The sequence below is a fragment of the Corvus hawaiiensis genome, chromosome 2 (assembly GCF_020740725.1).
Source record: "Corvus hawaiiensis isolate bCorHaw1 chromosome 2, bCorHaw1.pri.cur, whole genome shotgun sequence".
Classification (NCBI taxonomy): domain Eukaryota; kingdom Metazoa; phylum Chordata; class Aves; order Passeriformes; family Corvidae; genus Corvus; species Corvus hawaiiensis.
In genome coordinates this window covers 41,607,756-41,632,067 of record NC_063214.1, presented here as the reverse complement: position 1 = coordinate 41,632,067, position 24,312 = coordinate 41,607,756, and the positions used below count along the sequence as shown (strand labels likewise).

The window sequence follows — 24,312 nt, the reverse complement described above, 5'->3', positions numbered from 1 at the left end:
GGCGGGGGCAGCCGACGGGGCGGGTCCGGGGGCGGTCCGGGCACCTCCCGGCGCGGGGCGGCCGCTACCCGCCCCTCGCCCCTCCGGTCGGGTATGTGGGGGCGGCACGCTGTGGGGACAGGCTGGAGGCTCGCAGCCCCACACGGAACCGCGTAAAGACAGCTGGCTACGCCTGGGGTGAGCCTGTGTGGCAGCACGGCTGCCCCGCCTCATGTCTGGGGATGCTCGGGATCTAAATCCCGACCTAGGTACCGGCACAGGCTCCCTGGTCTCTTGAGGGACAGTTGGTGGGGGTTACCCCGAGTCCCAATCCCGTGAATTAACCCTGGGCATCCTCCTCATCTCCCAGAGCTCTAGCTGCTCCCTGTGCATGGAGGAGCCGATGGCTGTTTGGGGATTGACTGGGCCATATATCACTCCGTTCCTAAACTCAGCTCCCCGTTCCTAAGCTCAGCGCCCCATTCCTGAACGCAGCCCCTTGCCCTGCTGCCCACCTGCTCCATCACACATATTCACATGAGTGGTGGGTGCACATATCCCTTTATGTCAACGGATTTACAGCTGATGCTGAGTGCAAGCGCTGCGGTAATGGGAAGACAGGACATTTGCCAGCTCACGTGTCTCTGTGGTTTGGCGCACCAGCTCCACGGGTGTGTTCATTAGGGCTGGAGTGAGCCGCTACTCCATGTCCCCCGACCACTCCAGCCGTTCTGCCAAGGGTCTGACAGAGGGGACATGGCAGGACAGCTCCTCTGGTGTTGCACAGCACTTCATTCCCATCCCTGCAGACATATGGGCACAGACTGGGTTGGGCAGTCCCAACACACCCTATTCCCACCACTGGCCCACAGGGTGGGCATCTTTTGGGATGAGTGGCACTGCCAGGACACTGCTTGGGTTTCCCCATCTCAGTGCTTCAACCTCCTTCAGTCCAGCAAGCTGCCCACTGATGCCAGGATTGTCCATTGTATTTGTACTTTCTCCCAGGAACTGATGGTGGCTTCTCCCTCCTCAACACTGTGCCAAATGGATAAAGGCAGGTAGGAAGGAGTGCAGGCTGAAGAAGAACCCACTCACTGCCACCACAGCCCCATAAAGGGGCACAGCAAGACAGGAGCTGCCCCAGTGCCATTGTCACTGGACTGTATGGATGCAGAGAGGACTCCTGGTACCTCCCGGCACTGTGAGGGTGCTGTGGTTCACAGCAGTCTGAGGCATTGCTTTTTTGCATCACAAAACCCAGCTTTGCTCAGTTTGGGTTTTGCTCAGATGCAACACACAGGGACGCTATAGGATATGGGAAAGAGGCAAAGAAGGAAAAAATATTCAGTGGTGAAATCAGGTTCCTCGGTTCCTGCATCTGTGCATCTCCCGTGACAGAAGTTACCCCAGAATGATGTTTGCCATGTGAGCTGGACATCCTCAGAGGTGCCCTTCCCTCCATGCCTGTGTGCAAGGTGAGGTGCCAGTCAGGTGCTGTCCCTGCAGTGTCTCTCTAAAGCTTTGAAGCTGAAGCATCTATTACCTGTCTCCCTGAAGTCATCTAATACAGGCTGGGGTTATGCTCAAACAGGGGAGAAGCGAATTGCAAATATGCTGCTTTTTGAGGTGGAGGACAAGGGGAATCATCATACCCTTGACCTCTTTGGGAGACAAACTACAGGCCAGTGCTTAGGGTACCAGACTTGTATTAGAGATCGATGTTCAGTTCCTTTGCAGGTGCCCTGAATATGTGGGAGAAGATTAAGCCCAAATTCAGGTTTTTGAATGCCTAAATTCAAATTCAAATTTGCCTTTGCAAAGTCATGGGGAACCTTGACAATAGAGTTAGACACCTGAGTCCCCAAGAGGAATTTGCCTTGGATTTTTCAGATTTTCCTACCTCTCCCAGAGATAAATGTTAGCTTTGCTTATAAGCGCAGGTGAGCCATGAACCAGTTCAGCTGTAAAATGAAGGTGAAATTTTGCCCTTGCTTGTTAAGTGCCTGTTCACTGTGGCAGATGAAGTGGGATGAGGGCACTGCTGTCCAGTAAGTCCCATGAGTCCAGTTCAAAGTAGCAATTCAAGTGGTACTTTTTGTCATGTTCCAATTTTATAATTTGATTGGGCGAAATGGGACACATTATTATGGTTATTCTGCTTCCCAGTCTGTGTCATGGGGGCCATCTGGCTGTACTGCCCTTGGCCAAGCAGATCCATCCTGTTCAAGGGCTTATTTTGTTTCTCATTCTGGCCCCAGAGTTTGTGCTCCCCTTTTACCTACTCCTACATGGTGATCAGTGATGATTTTGGTGCTAGAAGAACAAATATATCAGGAAAAAAGATTATCTGCCATCTTGTCTTTCAGTAGCATTGCAAGGACCTGGTGAGCCATGCTGTTATGTTCCCAAGGAAAAGACCCTTTTTTTCTGCTGAAGTGAAGGTATTGTTTCAATTTTCTCTCATGTAATCAATTTTCTGGTGTGTGTTTGCACATGATTTTCAAAATCTTTTTTCCTCTTCAATTCCATTTTGATTTTATAAACTGGCAAGTGGCCACAAAGGGTGACAGATTGCAGAGGGAGTTCTCGAACCCCTTTTGGTTTGTTACATCTCTCAGAGGTTATCCCCAGATGACCTCTGGGGAGCTGTGTCTGCCCAGGAGGGCAAGGCAACTGCCACTCAAGCTTCTCCCCTTTGTAGCTCCAATATTTTAATATGTTTTATATGTACTTAATAATTTTTTTATTTATATATTTTATTAAAATATATTGTTCCCTCAATTTGGGAATAGCTCCAATATTTTAATATTTCTTTGTGTGTTTGTTTGTTTTATGTCATTCTTCAAAGGAATCTGGGGAAGGAAAGAAGTTAATTTTTCACCCCTTTTAGTTCTAATCTGCTCAGCCAGGACCAAGTGCCACCATAACTCCAGCTGTCAGGTCTGCAGAGTGGATATGACAGTGCCATCTCTTTTCACTGCCTCCCTCCTGCTTCTCCCTGGTAGCCATGGATTCAGGAGACCCACATTATCCACACATCCCATGTCTCTTATACCCTGCCACGGAAAACAAACACCTCTCGTGGATATCCCAAGCACTTTGGTGAGCTCCATGGGGAGGGAGAAGCATTTCCAGGTGCCATCATGGCTTGGTCCTTAGCAGCCCCCTGCATCACTCAGCATCCCTGCACCATCCCAAACACCTGCCAGCTGGGGAGCTCGAAGCAATTGCTACTGACAGACCTGGGGCCGGACCCCTGAGACCCTGCAGCAGGGATGTGGCCATCCCAAGCTACGGGCGCACCCGGGTATTGATGCTCGCTACATTTGCAGCCAACCATGCGTGTAATCCCACAGATTCCAAATGCCGCAAGCAAACAAATAATTGTCCCGCTCCGCCTGACACTGCGGCAACCCCAAATGCCTGCACACAATTCCACTTCTTGCTGTCGTTGCTGCTTTTAGCAGTGGCTGATGGGCAGCCAGAGGGTTCCAGCCCCATTAACACCACCTCTGGGGATGGCCCAAATAGCTGCCCTGCAGTGCCGAGACCACAGCAAGAGCTGAATCAAGAAATCAGAATACACTGCGTAGAAACTTCCACCCAGGCAAATTTAGTGAATAAAAGCCACAAAGCCTTTGACATGAAAGATGTCCTTACCATACCTCAGGCGCAGAATACCCTATCTCTTCTTGATAGTCACAGGCTTTACGTGCCCTGCAGAGACACAGCTCCCCATTCTCACCATCCCCAACTGACTTCCAGCTACTGGGCAGAGGCAGATCCTCCTGCAGCACTGGAGCACGACTTTCTAAACTACATCTGCAGAAGGTTTTAAAGTAATCTTGTAACCTAGCAGCCAGTAAACTCAGTAGTTTGGGGAGCCCCAAAGAAACCCATCCTGCTAAATAACTAGCCACTGTTAAGATTTCTACTGCAAAAACTGTGCATATTTTTCAGATCGCCTCTGATACACATTTCATAGGCAGCATTGTGTTTGGAGGCAGCAGAAATATCTCTGCACATCTGTTTTTCCAGTTCTGCCAAAGAGCTTTCATTTTTCTCTAATAACTTGACCTCTTTGGTTTCTGGCAGAAGACAGCTAAGCAGAGCACTCGCTCTCTGGATTTGCTTCAGTATGGGATGAGGTCAGGACAACAAAGAAAAAAAACCAGCTGGATGGCTGTGAAGCAGTGGGAAGAAGCAGGGCAGGGACCAGGGCTTTCTCTTTCCTTCCCTTTATATCCAATGAGATCTCGTTTCTGGGCGTGTTTATTCCCCAGGCGGTCAGTATCACCAAAGCAGTATTTCCTGCAAGCCGCTGTTGTGGGGAGCCTCCTCCAGCAAGCTGGCCATGCCCAGGGTGCACTTATAAATAGTACAGCCAGCTAATTCCTCCTCTGGTTGGCTGTCAGGAAATGTGAGGCACAGGTCCTAGGGGTTTCCACTGAGATATTGCATCTCCCATACGTATTCATCTTGATTTTGGCAGAGTGAGGTTCATACCCCCTACTCCCACTTTATTTTTCCGTTTCATCACATTCTCATTACTCTTCCCAGGGCTTTCTGCGCTGGGGGCTTTCACCTTGCATTTTTCGTTCAGTCTGCTTTCTTTTTTTCTGATATTCAATTAAATTATCTTAAAGCAGCAAGCAGAAAAAATGCCAGTGGGGTGGGAAGGAGGTGGAAAAGAGAGGAGGGATGAGAAAATGGAAAATGGGGAGAAGATATGCCAAGCACGGGAGAGACAGAAAAGCAGTCTGCACATGTTCCTCTGTTGGGATAGTTTTTCTCTCCCTGATCTCACTTTCTCCATAGCCAGAAGTTCCACCTCAGGATTTGCCAAGGAGAAAATGGAGCATTTCTCTACTGAGCCACAAAGCAAGTGTGAAATGTTCTGTTTTAATCATTTACAGAACAAAAGGAACACAACAGTCACCGTCTGATTCATATCTGCTGAAATCCAGCAGCCAAAGCTGTGGGAGAGGAGAGACAGGCAAAGAAAGGAAAGGAAGAGAAGGTGTGGCTTTGGGTTTTTTTTTTCTTCTGGTTAGTCACTGTGGACCTAAGGAAAGACAAGAAGGACCACATTGGATTATTGCAAAGTTTAAGAGCTCCAAGTGTCCTCTCCAGTAGACGACTGCAGAGAAAATGCATAGAACATTACAAGTGCTGTTTCCTCTAGTACATGATCCCACTTGCCTTCCTGAGCCAGAAGTTTAACTGCATCATCAAGTTTGAGAGCCCTTCATAGACCTTTCTCCCATGATGTTTTCTAATCATTTTTTGAGCCCATTCATACTTTTGGCACCCTGGACATTCTGTGGCAGCAAGTTGCACAGAGGAATTATGTGCTGAGTGAAGACACACTTCCTTTGGGTTATTTTAAGCCTTTCCCTATTTCACAGAATCTCAGACTGGTTGAGGTCAGAAGGGGTTCTGCAGGTCGTCTGGTCTAACCACCCTGCTCAGGCAGGACCACCTAGAGCCTGTTACCCAGGACCACATCCAGATGGCTTTGGAATAACTCCAAGGATGGAAAGTCCACAACCTCCCTGAGAAACATGTGCCAGTGCTTGGTCACCCTCACAGAAAAAATTGCTTCCTGATATTCAGAGGGAACCTCCTGTGTTTCTGTTTGTGCCCATTGCCTCTGGTCCTGGCACTGGGCACCACTGAAAAGAGCCTGATTACAACCTCTTTACAACCTCCCTACAGGTATTTATACACATTGATGAGATCTCCCAGAGCCATTCCTTCTCTGTGCTGATGACACCCAGCTCTCTCAGCCTTTTCTCACAGGAGAGGTGCCACAATCCCTTCATCATCCTTGTGGCCCTTTGCTGGACCATGTCCATTGTGTCCATGTCTCTCCTGCACTTATTTACTTCAATGCCATTCATAATTCTTGTAGTTCTATTGTACCTTCCTTCAAGCACCTCTTTTCCACCCAATTCAGCTGTAGCTTTCTCAGAGTCTGCTTTCACAGAAGCTGCTCTCTCCCTCAGTCATTTTTGCCTCCCTTGCCTGGTACTTCTCCAGGGAATGTCAGAAATGTTCTTACTGCACAAGGTACAGGTGAGCCATGCACCGACTTGCACAGGAGCGGACCACAGAGAGGTTTTCAAAGGTCAGGCATGACAAAGCAGACCACAGATCTTTAAGACAAAGAGAGAAAGAAGAGTTAAGGAAGGATTTCCCAGTCATGGTTAATTCCATCATTGGAAGCTTTGGAATTACTAAAATTTTTGCAAACATGGAGAAAAGGAAAGTATGAGTAACATCCAGCACGCACTCAGCAAGAGCAGAACTGTCAGACTCATCTGACCTGCTGCAATGAAGTGATAAACCAGGTAGGTGAACAAGGAGGTGCAGATGCTGTATGTGGTGGTGTGTAAGTGTGGCTTGTGGTACTGTATCATACGGGGTCACTATACGCAGGATAGGAACACACGGGCTACAAGAAAATATGAAAAGGTGGGTGCATGTCTGGTCAAAACTTTTCTTAGAGGTTAGTTGCTTGTGGTATGATGTGATGCAAAAAAACTTCTCATGAATCTGGTCCTGATCAGCATTTCCACAAATAACACAAAATCCAAGCACTGTTTTTCACATTTGCAGTTGACAGCAAGCTGGGACAAGCTGACAGAAAACTGGAGACAGGACTAGAGGTCAAGGAAGACATGTTGAGCAGGAAGAAAGGGATACACTCCACTGATCCTCCATTGAATGCCCCCTTCAGCCCCTGCAGAGTGGGCAAGAAACTCTCAGTCTGATCCATGGAAGGCCTTTATGCCTGCCTTTGGCTTAAATTATGCAAATCTAATTAGACACTGAGGAAACCCTTCCAGTGCAGCAAAGCACTGGGGTGAGTTGCCTAGGAAGGCTGTTAGGATGAGTTGGTCCTGCACACAGGGTGATGGGTGAACAGGAGCCACTATCCCTGCCTCCAGGCAGAAGTAGGGTGTATCTGTCTCCCTGAAGTCCTGCTCAGACCTGCCTTTTTGTGATTTTTATCCTGATGATTATTAAAATATTGATGGTTTGTCTCAGAATGTTGTTATTATAATACTCTTTTGTCTGCTGCTCCTCTACTAATAACTCCAGCTGTTGAGGTGGCTGGTTTGACCAGAGATGAGTATTTTTGACCTGGTATTCTTTGGTTACACAATCACTTCACAGCATGAATCCAAGCTGCTACCGGCATGGTCTTGTCCTCTCTCTCTCCAACCTGTGCTTGGTCTTAACCGTCTGTCTTGCCTGGCACTGCAAACTAGACAGCTGTGCCTGACTTGGGCCAGGGGACTGATCCAGCTGAAAACTCACCAGCTGGGAGGAAGGCAAGAGGAGAGATTGTATTTCCATTACTTGTTCTGCTATCTCACATCTTTTTTCTGTCTTGTCTACCTTGGATGGACTAATCACATCTTGTGCTATGTTTGGAAAGGAGAGTGGAATTGTAAGGTGATATAAGCACTGGTTTGGATAATCCTTTCCAGACTGAGGGATGTCTAAGTTGCTGTGCAGAGGAAAGTGATATCCGAGGAGTTCCTCCTAAAATCGACCACAACTTGTTATTTGGGAGAGGGAGCTTTATCTTTGTCACTAAATACCAGGGTTAGGAGAGCTGGGCACATGCCACTGAGGAAAGACTCTGTTCAAGGAATAAGACAAGGATAACCAAGAATATAAAAGGAGCTGGTCCAAGTTCTGTCACAGAAAATGCATTTTGAAGTTATCTTACATGTTTTAACCAGAATCAGGTAATGAATGAGGCAGCCAAAAGAAGGCTCTTGGCTTTATTCCCATTCCCTGTTAAGACACTCTTCTGGGTGAATGCATGTCAGGGCAGTCTCTATCCTGACACCAAGTGGAGAGAGCTCACACAGACTACTTTAAAATGTGATCAAGTATATATCCTCGCTGGAAGTGAGGACAACCACTTGATACGCCACCCATTCCAGAACCAGTGAGGCATCATACAGTTTTTAAGCATTTTTGTATTTCTAGGATTTTTTTTCAAGAAGCTGTCTCCTAGCAGCAGAAATATACATTGAAGATGGCTATACTTGATAAAAACCACTTTCTGGGCTCCTGCAGTGTTACCCTCCTATCCCAAGTTTCCACCAGTGCCGTACATGGTGAGTACCCCGTGAGTGCATGTGGATCATCTTTACTGGGGTCAAGGTGGGTTCCAAGAGTGGCAGGGTAGTCACAGAATCACAGATAGGTTGAGGTTAGCAGGGACCTCTGGAGTTCATCTGGTCCAATCCCCTGCTCAAGCAGGGCCACCTACAGCCCATTTCCCAGGTCTTTGTCTAGAGAGCTTTTGAATATCTCCAAGTATGGAGAATGTATTGCCCTGAAAATGAAGAGGAGGGTGCCTTTTCCTTGTGGGGAAGGGCCAGTGCTCAGTCGTGTCAAGGTGGTGCACACTGCAGTGTGCCAGAGGAGTCCCACCATGCTGCCACAGAGCAAGGCAGGGTACCCAGTCCTGAGACTGGCATATCTCCCAGCACTTCTTATTCACGCCTTCCAGCATGCTCTTCTCAGGAGGGGTTGAGGGCTGGTCCAGTTCTGGGCTCTTCAGTACGAGAGAGACGTGGAGTTCCTGGAGCAGATACAGAGGAGGACTACAAAGAGGATTAAGGGACTGGAGCATCTCTCTTGCAAGGATTGGCTGAGGGCCTGTTCAGCCTCATGAAGAGATGACTTATCAATGAGTATCTGAAGGGAGGGTGTCAAGAGGATGGACCCAGGCTCTTCTAAGTTGAGCCAAGCAATAGGACAAACAGCAACAGGCAGAAACTGGTGCACAGGTAGTTCCACCTAAATATGAGAAAAAACTTCCTTACTGTGTGGGTGACCGAGCACTGGAAAAGACTGCCCTGAGGGATTGGGGGGTCTCCCTCACTGGAGATATTTTGGAGCTATCTAGATGCAACTGTGTGCAATTGATGGCACTTGAGTGGGAAGGTTGGACCAGATGACCCCACTGTGGTTCTTTCCAACCTTACCCATTTCGTGATTCTGTGATTTTCCCCTTTCCATGCACATCAGGCCTCCAGTGCTGGGTGCCCAGAAGTCCTCCTTCAGAAGCTTCCCATCCTGCAGCTCAAGTCCTCACCCCACCCCACCTAGAACGTCTCTAACTCATCCTGAGAATCACACCTCTTTTGACCTTGACCCTGGGATTCAGGGGAGATCACTGCCAGATGAGGTTTCCCCATGGATTCAGCCTCTGAAGCCTTCAGCTTCCCTTGTCCATTTGAGGTTGTTTTCTCTCTGAGTATCTTATTCTTCACTCTTGCTTTACACATCTCTATTTCTGCCTCCCAGGTGAAGAAAAATCCCTCATCATTTTGCAAGGTGCCAGAAAGTCACATAAACTCCAGTACCACCTGCTGGCTAAGCTTCAAACCCCCAGCCAAGAAACAACAGCATCCTATAGTGCTCTGCACCAGAAAGGTAACAGCTTCTCTCCCAGGGGAAAAAAACCTGCATCGATTTAACACAGAAATGTATCAAACACATCTACTGTCAAGTTGTTCCATCCCTCTGATGGATGGCATTAAAAAACAACACAGAAAGGAGGCACTGCTGCTGATAAATTTTAAAGCATTCAGCAGCTGCCCTGCTGTTGTTTAAGTCATCTCCTAATTACTCAACATAGAAAAAACAGGGAGAGGAAAATGTGTCATGCATGGACTTACCCAGCTGATCCAGAGCAAAGAGGGCTGGGGCACCTTCGGAGAGCTCATTGTCTGCGGGAAGAAGAACAAATGCTCAGGAAGTCAGCTGGAGAGGTAAATGAGGACAGGGGGAGTAACAATGCTGTTTTCATCACACTGCTGATAAGCCCTTGCTCAGCTTGCTTCCAGTTCACCCTGACAGCTTTCATGTGCATGTTGTGGGTTTTCTTCTAATTCAGCTGTTATTGAAAAACCTCAGAACCATCTCAAGACAGATGCTTGTCAGGATGAGCCCTGAGGAGCAGAAGCTCCACTGCCCCATCTGTGTCCTCCCTGGGATCCCTGGCAATGCTCCCTTTTTTGTCCACACCACAGCTTTTCACTCCCTTTCTTCAATTTACATGGTGCTTAGGGCATGGCCAGGAGCACCCTGCCTGCAGCAAAGCTTTCCTGTATGCTACAGTCTGCTCCAACAACAGCAGCTGGAGAAGGTTTAACCAGCGGGAGCAAGAATTATTCAGAGGCTGACCAAACCCTTGAGTCATCTGATAACAGCACCACAGTAACTCAGTGCCAGTGACGGGTTAGGCCACGGTCTCTGGAAATCCCTGAGCTGGTGGCATCTCTCATCAAAAACTTGTAGGGGTTTATTTTGCATCCCATAAACGAGCCCACCCACTCTTGTCTGCTCCCAGCTGCAGAGAACAACACACACAGATCGCTCACTGCCAGTAAGACCCACAACCACACACGTGGCCAAGTGTTGAATTCCATTTGTGCCTTGTAGTTGGGGGGGGATTTTGCTATTTTCAAACATTTCTTGCAATGTCAAAAGTGTTGCTAAATTGAAAAACCCAATGCAAATTTTAAAAAAAATTAAATTGCAGTGGGTGGGGGTTTTTGTGCTGGTTTTTTATTCCTTTATGATTCATGGCATTTTTTCAATGAATGGGCTTGACTCAAAAAACTTTTGGTCTGGAATCTGTGGATCGCTGTATTCCTAGGGGTTCCAGAACGGCATTTAAGAAGGGCAGGTGTGTGATGCCCTACAGCAATCCATACCTGTGCCCTTTCTAAGAGATCTTGCCCCCTGTTATAAAATGCTCTTAGGCCCAACAGTTGGAAAACGCTGTGAGCCACTAGTTTAGGATAGCAATGGGCTGCATACAAAACCAAAAGCCAATGTACATCCACATTCAATTGTTCAGCTGGTTTGGACTTTTCTGAACTCGTGATGGCAGTGACTCTGCCATCCTCTACAGACACAAGCACATTGCAGTCCTGAAGTCAATGGGCATTTAACCAATACAGCTATAAACAATAACACAGACCATGCACACAGGAAAGACTTTTCAGAAATAACAGAAGCAGAGATTGTTCTAATGGGAAAAAAGAGTGGACTGCAGGAAGCATCCCTGTGCTGGTCCCCTGGAGCCACCCTGGGCTGGGTACCTGGAAAAGCAACAGATGTTCTATCATAAGGATGCTGCCCAGTGGTGCTTTGCTGGTGATATTGAACCCAGGGCTCAAAAACATAAATCTACCTATGGGCTCAAAAGGATAAAGCTACTTATGTAATTCCGCTCTCACAGAAAAGGAGGCGATGCTGCTTCTTGGTTTGTCCCTTTCCCTTCCCCCAGCATCTGGGCTACCAGCGGGAAGCCAAGGGAAACAGATGGAGATAAGCGAGCACTTTACCAAAGCAAAGTGTTTCCGTTCCCAAGGTGCTGCCATCTGGAAGGCTGTGGGTTTATTTTGGTTTTAGTCTAGGGCACAGCACAACCCAGACAAAGAAGGAACTTTGCCCAAGGAGGGACAGCTTGTGCTGGCCCAGGGGACAGGGACCTCTGGTAACAAAGATGACCTGGGGCTGAGCAAGGAGCACTTGTGGCTGCTCCTGCCAAATGTTCAAATGGGGATTAAAAAGCAAGTAAGAGCAGCTGACTGGAAATTAGGTAGAGATTAATTAATAGAGGAAAAAGGACTGCTGGGTACTTCTCATTGCATCTGCCCTGGGTGCTTTCCTGAAACAGGCAATTTCTAGAGAGCAATGAACCCTAGCCTTGAGGTGGGACATCTTGTGTCCGGCTAAGGTGAGCTGAAGCCTTGAACAATCCTTGCACACGGAGCCCCAGTTGGGGCAGCCCCCCTGTCACTGCCAGGACAGCATGTATCCTGCAGCCATCCTAAATTATCCCCCACAAATGTGATTGAAGAGAATATTTTATCAGTTCTCCTGTCACTCCTTCCCAACAATGGTCATTTGCGGAGTTCTGCTTATGGAGAGTGAGGGTGGTTACATCTAGCACAAGTGGCACATTAACTGGCCAAAAGATGGGTGTTGAAGCCTTTTTTCTTTCTTTTATTTTCTTCTCTTTTTTTCTTTGAAAGTCCACTCTGAACAAGGAAAAGAAGCTGCAGGCCAAGTGTCTGTGTCAGTGTGACAGTTTGGGTCAGACCTTTCCCACCTTCATACCAAGTACTGCCTGGCTCTGGATATAGCCCAGCAAAACCCCTGGGGCCACTGCAAGCACAGTGAATGGCAGCAGCACATTGGGAAGGCTCTCAGCACTTTCACTGGGTGGATTAAAAATCATCAATCACATCCTACCTCCTTTCACACTGGAAAATGGGTGGATCCCACCACGAGACAGCCAGTTTGTTTCATCCAGCTTCCAGTTTTCACCAGGGTCCATCTCTGATCCGCAGCATCAAAGATCTGCTTGCAATGCCTCTTGCTGCTCTCTCTGGGGAATAATCAAAAGATATACTGAGCATCTGTCGTGCTGCTGGACCATAGCCAGCTGCTGAGAAGCTCACCTCAGCAGAGGAAAATCTTGTCAATATTTCAGGAGAAAAAAAGAAAATTAATTAAGAAAAAAATTGAGAAAAAACCCACATGGCTCACAGGGAACTCTTGGACCAAGGAGTTGCTGACTCTACCACGCCTCGACTTACCACATCAACAGGCCTCCCCACTGCATCAAAAGGCCACCAACACTTGGACATCTTCCATTTTCTGTTATCAGTCTGACCAACACTGAGAAATTCCTAATCTGTCATGATACTTGCAGGGGTGGGGTTTTACTTCTGAGTGAGGCGATGTTTCACAAGGACATCCATCGGGGATGTGTGTCTTGGCTTTACATGCCCAGCCATCAGGTCCTGGCAAGCTAGGGGAGTGGGCAGGCTTGCTGGCCCTTTTTCCCACATCCCAGCTCCTCCATGGACAGGAGTTGCAGGCTGGAAATTACAATCATTTATACATTCCAAGGCAACACTACCACTGGCCACTTGGCTCTCACAGCCGCCCCAGCCCTGGAGTAGTGGCTCTGAGCCACCAGGGAAGGATGGGGATTATTGAGCAGTTAACATGAGAGCTCTCTGCCCTAAAAAGTTCCTTTCTGGTGTAGACACTAAATTATTTTCTTGACTATCAGTCAGGAAACCTACAGGTTTATTGCACCTGAGAATCTTCCTGGAGACCTTTATCTTCCCTTTACTCCTTGGACCTGTGCATCTGGGCAATCCCAGATGTGAGCAAAGACTGTAAGAATAACTCATGGAGAGCAGCCCTGCAGAAGACTTGGTGTTCTCATGGATGAAAAGCTGGACATGAACCAACAATGTGTGCTTACAGCCCAGAAAGCCAACCTCATCCTGGGCTGCATCCGAAACAGCATGGCCAGCAGGGTGAGGGAGGGGATTCTGCCCCTCTGCTCTGCCCTTGTGAGATCCCACCTGCAGTGCTGCATCCTCAGCACAGGAAGGACATGGACCTGTTGGAGTGAGTCAAAAGGAGGGCCGTGAAGATGATCAGAGGACTGGAGCACCTCCCCTATGAGGACAGGCTGAGAAAGCTGGGGTTGCTCAGCCTGGAGAAGAGAAGGCTCCAGGGAGACCATATAGCACTTTCCAGTACCTAAAGGTGGCTTATAAAAAGCGTTTAGATTAGATATTAGGAAGAAATTCTTTACTGTTAGGGTGGTGAGGCACTGGAACTGATTGCCCAGAGAAGTTACGGATGTCTCATCCCTGGAAGTCTCCAGCCAGGCTGGATGGGGCTTTGAGCAATGTGGGCTAGTGGGTGGTGCCCATGCCCACAGCTGGGGTGTTGGAACTAGGTGATCTTTAAGGTCCCTTCGAAACCAAGCAATTCTATGATTCTGTGGTTCTATGATCCCTGGTGGGGTAGCACATACAGGCATTTAATGCACCCCTAAGCCTTCAGGATTACATGGATTTGGAAGGGAATAGAGTCCATCCAGTATCAGCAACCTCTAATTTATTAAGGAAACATACCAGTGTTGTGATGCAACAACAAGTTTTTGCCTCTGTTGGAAGATGCTGAAAAGGAGGTGACAACAAGGATCTTCCTCAGCAGTGTCTGAGGCAAACCCAGACCCCAAAAGGTAGCAATGGAGCTGATTTCATGGTGAGGTGTGTCCCACGAGCCCCACCACACTGGCAGCTGATCATCTCTACTCGGTCTCTGATTTTCTTCGTCATTATTTGTAGGAATTTTTTGTAATTTAATGCTGTCATGACCCTAATTGAGGGCATTCCTGGTAGAGGTAGGCAGATAGCAATGGAGGGACACCATCACACCAGCACCATCTCCGTAGCAAATGAGGCCAAGAAAGAGATGGATGGGGCCCTGTCTCCATAGGGAAGCAAAGCACGGCTGAGCCATCCCACTGCACTTCCCAAGCACTGGTACCTCTCAGCTACCATCTTACTGAGGGGAGCTGCAGGAAGGGGCAGCAGCTCCACACTGACGTATTTGGCTCCCAGTGGCTCCCAGCACGACGGCACAGCCAAAGCCCCTACCTCAGCCTACTGCCAGGTCTCACCAGCAAGAACCAGGAGTATGCTGGTTCTTCCCCAGCTGGCCAGACCTGCAAGAAGTCATTTCACACGTTCTCTTGCTCAACACCTTAATGGAGTAGAATTAAATACTTGTCCATATGCGTTTGGTGAGCAGCAAGCAGGACAGGTCACTGCACGCACAGGCAGAGCTGGACTGGAGTTTTTTGACATAGCAAATTCAGCTGAATTGCAATTAAGAGGTACTGAGACTTCAGGCAAATTTGGATTGACTATGTAATTAGTTTAAGCTGAAAGAGAAAAAAAGAGTCCTGAGAAGAGCAGCAAGGCTCCATTTTGACATTTAAAAAATGAAACTTTTTTTCTTGTTCTTTCAAATGCTGGTTTTGGTTTGAAAGTGACCTAGTTTGCTTTTTCTTTTCTTTTTTCTTATTTTTTTTAAGTTATGAAAAGCAGTAAATAATCTCAAACCAGAATGTCTCATGCTACGCTTATGAAAAGAAATCAAAGAAGAAAAGAAACATTCTCCTTTAGGGGGTGATCCAAACCGAAAAGTATTTTCAATTTTTCCCTTCAGCCACTGAAATGAAAAACCTATTATTTGTACAGCTACACTACTGAAAGGCATCTCTTCAGTGCGTACTGTTGGCAATTTCTTCTTTCTACCTGCCAAGGGAGGGGTTTGTCTGCAAGTTCAATAAAAGTATAAGAGAGAAAGAACGAAAGGGCAATTTATCAGCATAGCATAGAAGATAAAATGGCTTTTCCATATTAACTTGTTTCTCTGAAAGAAGGAACCTCAGCTCTTTGCCTGCTGACCCGCTCTGCTCAGAATCATAGAGACATGAAATCATATAGACACGAGTCCTGAGCTCTCATCACACAGAAGATTAATTGCGGATGTAAAACCTTCTGACTTCACTGACACATAAGGTCTAACCTACACTAGAGAAAGCAAAGGTCAAAATTTATTTGGGTCAATAACACCAGCAATGAGAAACACCCAGACGATCATAAACCTCAGTCCTTGCTGTAGCTTTGGGGCATCTATCTCTTCCCTGCACAGCAGAACCTGGTATCAGCACGGGCTGCTGGTGTTGGATGTTCAGTGTCAGCATCAGCGATGGGTTTGTGGTCCCTGTCTCACCACAGAGCATGCATTGTGCCCACTATCGCTGTGGCTGCCCAACAGGATGGGATGGGAGGGAAAGGGATGAGTGAAAACACAGGACAGGGTCCACTAGCTGCATTTATATCCATGCAATACACCTCTTGCTAAAATGCAGAGCTGGAGAAGGAGGCATCACTGCTCAAGCTGTTGTCTCACTAGGGCTGGGATGACAGCTCCAGCTGCTTGAAGGGCTCAGCCTTGCTATGGTCAAAAATCAACACCCATTACCTCCATCTTTCAAGAAGACAAATAAAATGTGAGATTTTTCAAAGGGCCTGCACTCAGGTTCTGTGTGCAGTCTTCACCTAAGGCAAGGGGTGCTCATTTTACACACCAATAGCTTCCACCATTCCTCTGAGGAAAAACAAGGTGAGAAAAGACTCACATTCCTCCTATATCCTGATACAGTATTTTAAAAATGATAGGGACTGAATACATTAAGAGTCCTTTCACTCCAGAGCTTTTACTGTACCTCAATAACAACAATGCAGATCACAAAGCACTGTCCATGTTCAATCTAACCTGCAAATCTCTTCCAAACCACAGAAAAAAATAGCATAATATTGGAATGACCATTTCAGCAAAGTTTTACAATCCCTCTAATCTGTCAGGAGTGGTTGCTGGAGCACAAGCCCCAGTTAAGCTCCTCTTCTGGAGCATTTCCAATTCAAGACAATCTGCCACACAGCCAGCCTCTCAGGGAACTCAGCAACTGAATGGGGATTTTTTTTAGTACCATAAACTGTAGAATTCACATGGCCAAAACAGCAGGAAAATAAAAGTCAATGACCTGAAGTTAACCCAGACAGACAAGAGATTAAAGCGTCAAACCCTAAATGCTACAGCAGGCAGAGGCTTGATCTGGTGGACAAGTATAGGCTGGAAGTGTTTGCCCAAACACTGCCCTCAAAACTGGCTCCATCCACATGGCTCAAGTGCTGCTGAGTGGAGATGCAGATGCTGTACAAAGGAGCTCACATTTCTTTGTGCTATCATGTCTCCTTGCATATGGTTCAGGTTTAGAGCTCTAACTACATCCACCTACTTGACTGGGAGTAAAATTCAGTGGCTCTTCCAGAAGACACAGACTCAGCTACTTCTCTTCCCCATGAGGGACAAAGCAGGGCATAGTTTCATGAGATACTCAATACAATCCAGGTAGATCACCACCTGGGGCTGGTGACCACCTGGGGCTGACGATCACTTAGGGCTGGTGATACTCACACACCACCTTGCTGGTCTGAGCCCCCAGAACAGCACAGTGGAGCCCTTTGCATTTAACGATTTCTTGATTTAATGAGCGACCTTTCCAACACCTTGTAGCACCTAAGAAGAGCTCATGTGTGATCCCTTCTGAGTAGCATCTGTCCTGGGGGAGCCAGGTAGTGTGAGGTCCACACAGCTGGTTCCTGGGATCAGAGCAGCCCCAAGCCACACCAGCCCATTGCCAGGCCAGGGCTAGCGAGTGGACAGCTACCACTAGCCTGTAGCAGCCTCGTGTAAGAGTGAGCATGGGCAGGGACTGTGGCAAGAGAAAAGGCTACACAACAGCTGAGGTGGTCACAAGTCATAGGAGGTCTGGTAGATGGGGCAGCAGGGAGCACACCATGGAGAGTGGTGTTCAGTATCAGTTTGGAGAGGGGAGGCTGGAACAAGGGAGAAAAATCTGTTTCTGTTCATTTGCAAACCCTACAGGAGTGGCTGGCCATTACTAGTGTGTTCTCCAGCAAGAGAGGGCACTGACCCCAACATGTGCTTCCAGACAGCTTTTGGGGTTTGGGATCTGTATTCGCCACACCAAAGAGATGATGTGGGCAGCCAAGGTAGAACTGAGGCTGAGACAAGAAGCAGGGACTGAAGAAAAGAGCTTGGCCAGACTGTGGGAGAAGGTGTCGGGCAGCAGCCTTGCAGCAATCACACTTGGGATTAAATGCAATGAGACAGATCCCTTTATCAGTGATGCTTCCCAGCACCCTGCTGGGAACACAGGGATAGCTGCCTTCTCATCAGGGATGCACTGGGAACCTCTCTCCCCATGCTCACCAAAGTGGCCTTATGGTGCCTACACAATAATCCAGATTCTTCTCAAACCCAATGAGTCCAGAGAAGTTAAAGTATCCCCTGACTCATAGTTTTGCTCTGAGTAAAAACTTCTTGACAACTTCTGTGTCAAAAAGGCCATGTACTCGGAATGTGGGAGCAGTGGCAAAGGGAAGTCTTGTCGCTTGGTGTGTTGGGTTGACCCTGAGTTGATGGACAGTCTTTAAGACCAATTACGCTTCTCACAATTTACATATTTAAACCGCACGGAAAGGCGGGACTTCCCCTTTTTGGTCGGAGCTCGCCTGCTGGAAGGTGGGGGGGGGGCTCCGAGCCTCCAGGCCCCGCCGGGCCGGGCCGGGGCCACTGCCCCTTTCCCCCTTTCCCAACGCTGCAGCACGGACCCTGGGTCACTGAGGGGGACTGTCCCAGAGCCGCAGGCAGCTAAAACCAGCCATGGACTGCTCACAGCTAAACCCATCCAGCGCGGCTTCTGGGGACAGGCGGGTCCCTCTCCTCTCCATGCGGAGCCGGCGGAGCCAGCGGGAGCCGGCAGAGCCTCCTGTCTGCAGCCAGCACACTCCGTGCTGAACTGAAGAGGACACCACGCAGCCAGCAGCACAGAGGGAGCGAGGCTTTCCCCACCGTAAAGCCCGAACAAGAACACTCTTCAACATGGCGGCTTCAGAGTCAGAGAGAAAGAGAAGTGAGTCACGTGGGACGGAGCTGAGCATGGCGACGGGAGAAAAGAGGGCGGGTGCCGCGATTCTGGCGCGCAGCTTAAAAGAAACCTTCTTGCATGCCATGGTAAGGAACTGTAATACCACAAACTGTTTGTCTCTTTAATCCATTTGAAGAACATGGGGGGGGGGGGGGGTGGAGAATCAACGTGTGCCTATGAAGTTTGTGAAGAGTGCCTATGCCAGGCTATATAGAAGTAGTAAGAGGCTGTTAGAGACTTGTGGCGAAGAAAAGCCTCTGTGTGCAGGCCAAAATAACTTATCCTTAAAAAGATGAATAACCCCATGTGATGGCCCATGTTCTGTAGTGTGAAAGAACTGTGAAATTCTTCATGGGAGAGATGTTCTACCCATAGCAGACTGTTTGTTTCCGGGCGGGTCTGCTATTGGTGGCAGTTTGGGAACCACGTGCAACTGAAGGAAAACCCTTTTTTCCTTAAGCATAAGAGAGAGACTTTTCAAGAACTGCAACACTGACTAACATCCCATGTTCTGTTATCCCTTGTGTGGATAAAAGGAGAGAAGTGCTGGAAAGAGGGAGGGGGGGGAATTTACTTTAATTTTGTTTTGTTGTTTTCTCTTTACTTTTAATTCTGTTAGTAATAAAGCTCTTTCATTGTACTGCAACTGTTTAAGGTTTGTGCCTGCTTTGCTTTTCTCCTAATTCTTATCTCACAGAAGGAAAATAAGTAAATAATGAATATTTTGAATCAAAACCACTACATTTAATTGGTGTTTCTGCCCGGTTTCAAACTCAACCCGCTACACTTGGGCAGACAGCAGCTGCTCTTGGGCAGGTATCACTGCCCTGCGAAGGCACTGCCTTCCTGCAGCTGTTCATCTGCCCAAAGGCAATAGGAGCGGGAATGGGAAGGTCTGACTGAGCCTTACAGAGCTGAGCAGGGCATGATCAGGACTTTGAGGGGGACATTACAAATTTGTTTAACCTGGAGCAGCGTGGGCACAGTGAAAGGCACAAGGTGATAAACTACTTTTCATGTACCCCAGAGCTCAGCCTGATGGCTGCCTTTAATCACCCACAGCTGTTCTTTACTGCCTTGGATGTGCTCTCCTTTAATTAGCCCAAAAGGTAACTAATGACCTATTTGTTAATGTCATCAATCAAAAAGCTCTTTTTGTAGCTGGTCTGAAAGACGCTTTTTTAAAAGCATCAGTTTCAGCCAACTGGCACAGAGCATGATCACAAACTAATTACATGATCTCATGGCAGTTATCTTGAACTAATACATCATTAATCTGATCTTACGACAGCTAAAGGAGAAGCCCAGAGCCAAGAAGCACTTGAACACTCCACAGTTCTCAAGACAGGAGCCCTTTTTATAAAAGCTGCAGGTTTACACACAGCAGGCACATGTCAGGGCAAGCTGCAAGTTGTATTGCTCCCCTCACCCCAACAAACAAAAACATTCACAAGCCAGGAAACACACAATCTCCTCCAAAGGGAACCTTCCCAAAAATACAGCCCTGACTCAGTTCAGGGCTGCAAGGATGACCAGAGAGGGAAGGGGCTTGGGGACAGAATCCCATCTTTGCTCAGGAACCCCAAAACATTTTTGATAAGCTTTCTGTATGACAAAGCCCTTTTTTCATTCACCAATCTGGTCTTAGGGGACATAATGGCAGGTGGGTAGTTTCAGGTCACCTGCACTGATGGGGATGGGCTCTAGAAGTTCCTATCTATCCTCTACATCCCTTTGGATGTAAAGGTAGGAGGCAAACCAATAAATAAATTCCTATTTACCTGTCATGACTTCCTTTAAATAGCTCACCTCTAGCCACACAGATAACCAAAGTCTTGAAGACCTTTGAAAAGAGCATCCTTAGTTTCAGCCAAACTCTTACTCTCACTCCTGAGCAAGGGTATCCCCCAAATGGAGCTGCTCACAAACCTGTCCCAGCCATCCCACAGGTAGGGCCGGACACCAGGATTCACTTCACAGTGCTGCAGGACCACTGCTCTGATGACACAGTACAGGAGGTGCTGGATGCACATATCAATACAGATTTGGGGTGAGTTTAAGATCTGTAAGGTCCTCAAAGTCACCATGTGGAATAAAATTTCTCTTCCTTACTTCTCTGGTTTTCTTCCAAAGTCAGCAAATTGAATTGCAATTCCACAATCCAAATGTTAAAGCACTTGAAGCAAAGCCTGTGTCTCCTTTTGTGTCTGTTGCAAAGCTGTCTGTACTAAACTAGCAGAAGCAAATGCCACCACGCCTCAGCTCTGCCAGTTATCTTCACAGGCAATTAGCTGCCGGGATATTTTAGCCATAACAATCACTTAGCTGCTTAAGAGAGGACAATTTCTCTTTGCTGTTTCCCTGACCTCTCAGAAAACACGACTGCCTTTTCTTTGCTGTCACAGAAGAAAGTGTTCCTGTTCCAGCCTCAGTTCAGACATTTAAAAAAAAATGGTAAAGTAGAAATGGTAAACCTTACCTGACAAAACACCTGTGATTTCTCTGGCGACAAAAAGCGTCTGTGCCTTGGTGCTGCAAGACCAAAGCTTTCCTGGGAAATGTTTGTCCTCGGTTGGGTAAGAGCTCCACAAAAACTATGTAGCCATTGCCTGGACTTGCTTTGGTTTGGGTAGGTAAGTCACGGGAATTCAGCTGCTCTTGTGTGTTCAAAGAGCTTCAAAATGCTCTACACCACCTATCGCATTATGGTTCCCACAAGTATGCGAGGTATGTGTCTGTCTTCCTGAGTCACATAATTATCTATGGGAAAGTAACCTGCGGAAACATGGCAGAGGGGGGAAAAAACCTAATGGGCTGTTTAAATCCCTCGACAGGATTTAAACATTGAGATGTTCTCAAACAGGGGATTTGCTAATTCCTATGTCCAAAATGCCAAAGCTAGCAGAGATGCTGGACTGGCTGCTTCCCACCTTCCTCAGCAGTTTGCAGCACCACATGTGGAAAGTGCCAAGGAGAAGGAGCAGCAGAGTCTCAAAAGCAGCCACAGCACTGGAAGAGACAATCTGAAGCTCATTGAGTTGCACAGGTTATGGGATGGCCTCTAGCCAGGAGGAAATGTAGGTGAAATAGTCCCTGATGACTGCTGCTAATGAAGGCTGAGTCATCGGTGACACGGAATGAAAAAATGATGTGATGCAGTGGTGTCTGGGCTAGTTACATCTTGATAAGGATGGTGGGTGTCTTCCTGGGTTTTCCCTTGAGTCAGAAGCACCTGGGGAAAGTGATACCAGGAAAGGGATATCTGCCATGATCAAATGGCACCTCAGGCGGTCTCAGAAGAGGAATAAATAGCATGAGACAATGGGATACCATGCAAGTTAAATTTCCAGAGAAGCCACTTGTACCAAGTAGATGGGAGGAGATGAGGGTGACAATGAAGAGCAAACAGTGAAGGAAGCCTTGATTACCCCACCTTCTTGCAAGGAAAAATATGGTCTTACCATGGTGAGAATGGCTCCAGCAGATGTTCACACTCTGCAATCTTTTTTCAGAATGGCCAGTTTTCCCATATGATTTACAACAAGGACATCCCAGAAGTGAACCTCCAAATCCTTCATGACCTCCACAAGCTCACTTGAGCATAAGCAGCCCACACACCTGCAGCAGATGTGAACAGATCTTGGTTTTTGCTCCATCTCCTGAACGACCATTACCATCCATCATGTCTCTTGACAGCTTATGGTACTCAGGAGATTATATAAAATTTTGAGCTTGGTTGTTAAGTGCTTCCAGCTACCAGGAAAAAACCTCACACCTAGGAGGCAAACAGCCCCCATTCTCAGGGCCAGGAGGGCTTCAAGCAGCCCTGTGTACTGGATGACAAAGAGAAATGTGCTGTGCAGCATTTGAGCCAACTCTGAGGCTTGGTTTTATCACCCAATTCCAGATTTAGCCAGCATTGCCTAAGACTTCTGTCAGTATCTGGCTGTGCTTGGCACCTTCATGCAGCGTGAGCAGGTTGGGATGCTGCCAGGCATGAGGTGGGTTGCAGACTGCCTGTGTATTCCAGAAGCCAGGAGGTCCAGGAGAAGCAGATATCAGCCACGGAACAAAGACCCTCAGACCCTGCATTCCCATACCTTCTCCGATGGCATAGGTCTGGCCACAAAGGAAAGAGCATTCAAGCTCTTACCAAGAGGCATTTTGGGGACTGCCAGCATGGCGCCAACCGGTGCTGGCTGTGGTGGCAGCCAGTGTCTGGAGCAGTGAACGATTCTGGCTGTGCCACCACCTATGCACAGGGGAGGAGCTGAGAGAGCCCTGGCTGTGCTGGTGTGTTCCAAGGTCGTCCTCACACCCTGACTCACTCACCACAGCTGTAGACCAGCAGGAGCAGCACCAGTAGTGTCAAAGCTCTCCCACCAAGCCCCTGAGGTTCTGGTGCATCGGGATCCATCCTGGAGGATGAGGAGGCCACCAGGCTTCAACTCTGTAATGGGAGAAACTTGGAGAAATCACTGGTTGGATAGAAGTCAACTGATGGACATTTGTGTGGAGACTTTGGGTTAAGCTTTTTTTAAAAAAAAACCAAAAACCTACATAGTAGGCTTGTAATTACAGGGATACCAAGTCCTAATGGCTTTTCCAGGCCTGTTGACTCAGGGCACGTTCTTACCTTCCTCCCGGCATGTCTGTGCGGGGCTGTGGTCGCCCCACCACGGCACAGGCTCATCCGCTCCTGCACAAACATCCTGGGGAGCCAAAACTGCCTTCAGGAGGGTGAGCAGCCGGTGCTGTGTAATTCACGGCACTCCATGGCTCTTATGCTGTGAGTCATGAGATTCCCAGGAGATTTACAGCCAGAGGCACCGATCTACCTCGAACACAAATGGAGTGGATGGTTTCAGCCCAAGCCAAGCTCCCAGGTGAGTCTGGGCGAGGCAGAGTTGAGCAGTCATTGCACTGCATTGCGTCTGTTGCAGAAAGGTTTAGCCACAAAGTGGGTAAACCCACTCTTTCCTCTCTTCCTACCCTGTGCTGAGGACAAGGGATGGTGCTGAATATCACCAGCCTCCTGTCCTTTCTCCAGCCACATCACCTGAGCTGTGTCCCTGGGTGGCCACATAAAAACTCCCATCCCTTGCTCATCATCCTGCTCACCAGTTCTTCTGAATTGGTGGGAGAAAAGTCTTCACCATGGCGCCTGTCTTCTGCTACACATCTGCCCAGATGTAAACACGGTGCTCCCCCAAAAGAGTGGAGCAAATGGAGACGGATGATCATACCAGTCAACAGGATGAGGGAGGCCATCCCTCTGTTGTTGCAAAGGTGTCTGAAAACAGACACTCTCCTAGGAAAGCCTTTCTGGGCTTCTCCTCGCAAGGCAGTTCAGGCATGAGTGAGGTTGGATGGGAGATTGTCCATATCCTGAACACTGGTGGGGTCTTGCACAGCTGCCTCTCGAGGAGCAGTGGAGTTTCTTGGCTGAGGGCTGGTTTGTCCCCATCCCCATGTCTAGACCACGCCATGCCTATAATGCTCTCTCATTCAGAGAGAGTGCTGGGTTACCTCTGCCAGGGAGAGGAGGAAAGTGTGACTGGTGGTTGAAAGGAGATAAGTCCCAGGCCAGGCGCAGGCAGTAGAGAGTCTCAAGTTACTTGTGGGGCAGGAAGAGATGGGCAGCAGTTATTCAGTGATGGGAGTCAGAGAGGAAGAGTTCTGTCACATTGAGACCCTGACAGACAGCACAGCCATAATCACCATAATTTTCTCCCTGGTGAAGGACAGGGCAGGCTGGGGAAACTTCTTTGCTCAAATATCCACATACATCCTTCAATGCAATTGAGGCTCAGGCAGGATCTCTGCTGGCAGGTAGGAAACACTTTCTGTTTAAGCTGTAGTATTTTCCAGAGGACTGA

General features: G+C 48.0%; 1 protein-coding gene across 1 annotated transcript in view; it reads right to left on the bottom strand.

The window, feature by feature from the left end:
* Positions 1 to 21,044, bottom strand: part of AMOTL1 (angiomotin like 1) — a 79,691-nt gene extending 58,647 nt beyond the window's left edge. Inside the window, exons 1-3 of the mRNA XM_048294578.1 lie at positions 20,913 to 21,044; positions 12,286 to 12,421; positions 9,696 to 9,746 (exon numbers count right to left, since the gene is read on the bottom strand). Of these exons, the coding sequence (XP_048150535.1) occupies positions 9,696 to 9,746; positions 12,286 to 12,370 (136 nt within the window). The 5' untranslated portion in view covers positions 12,371 to 12,421; positions 20,913 to 21,044. The remainder of the gene's footprint in view (positions 1 to 9,695; positions 9,747 to 12,285; positions 12,422 to 20,912) is intronic.
* Positions 21,045 to 24,312: the final 3,268 nt, after the last annotated feature.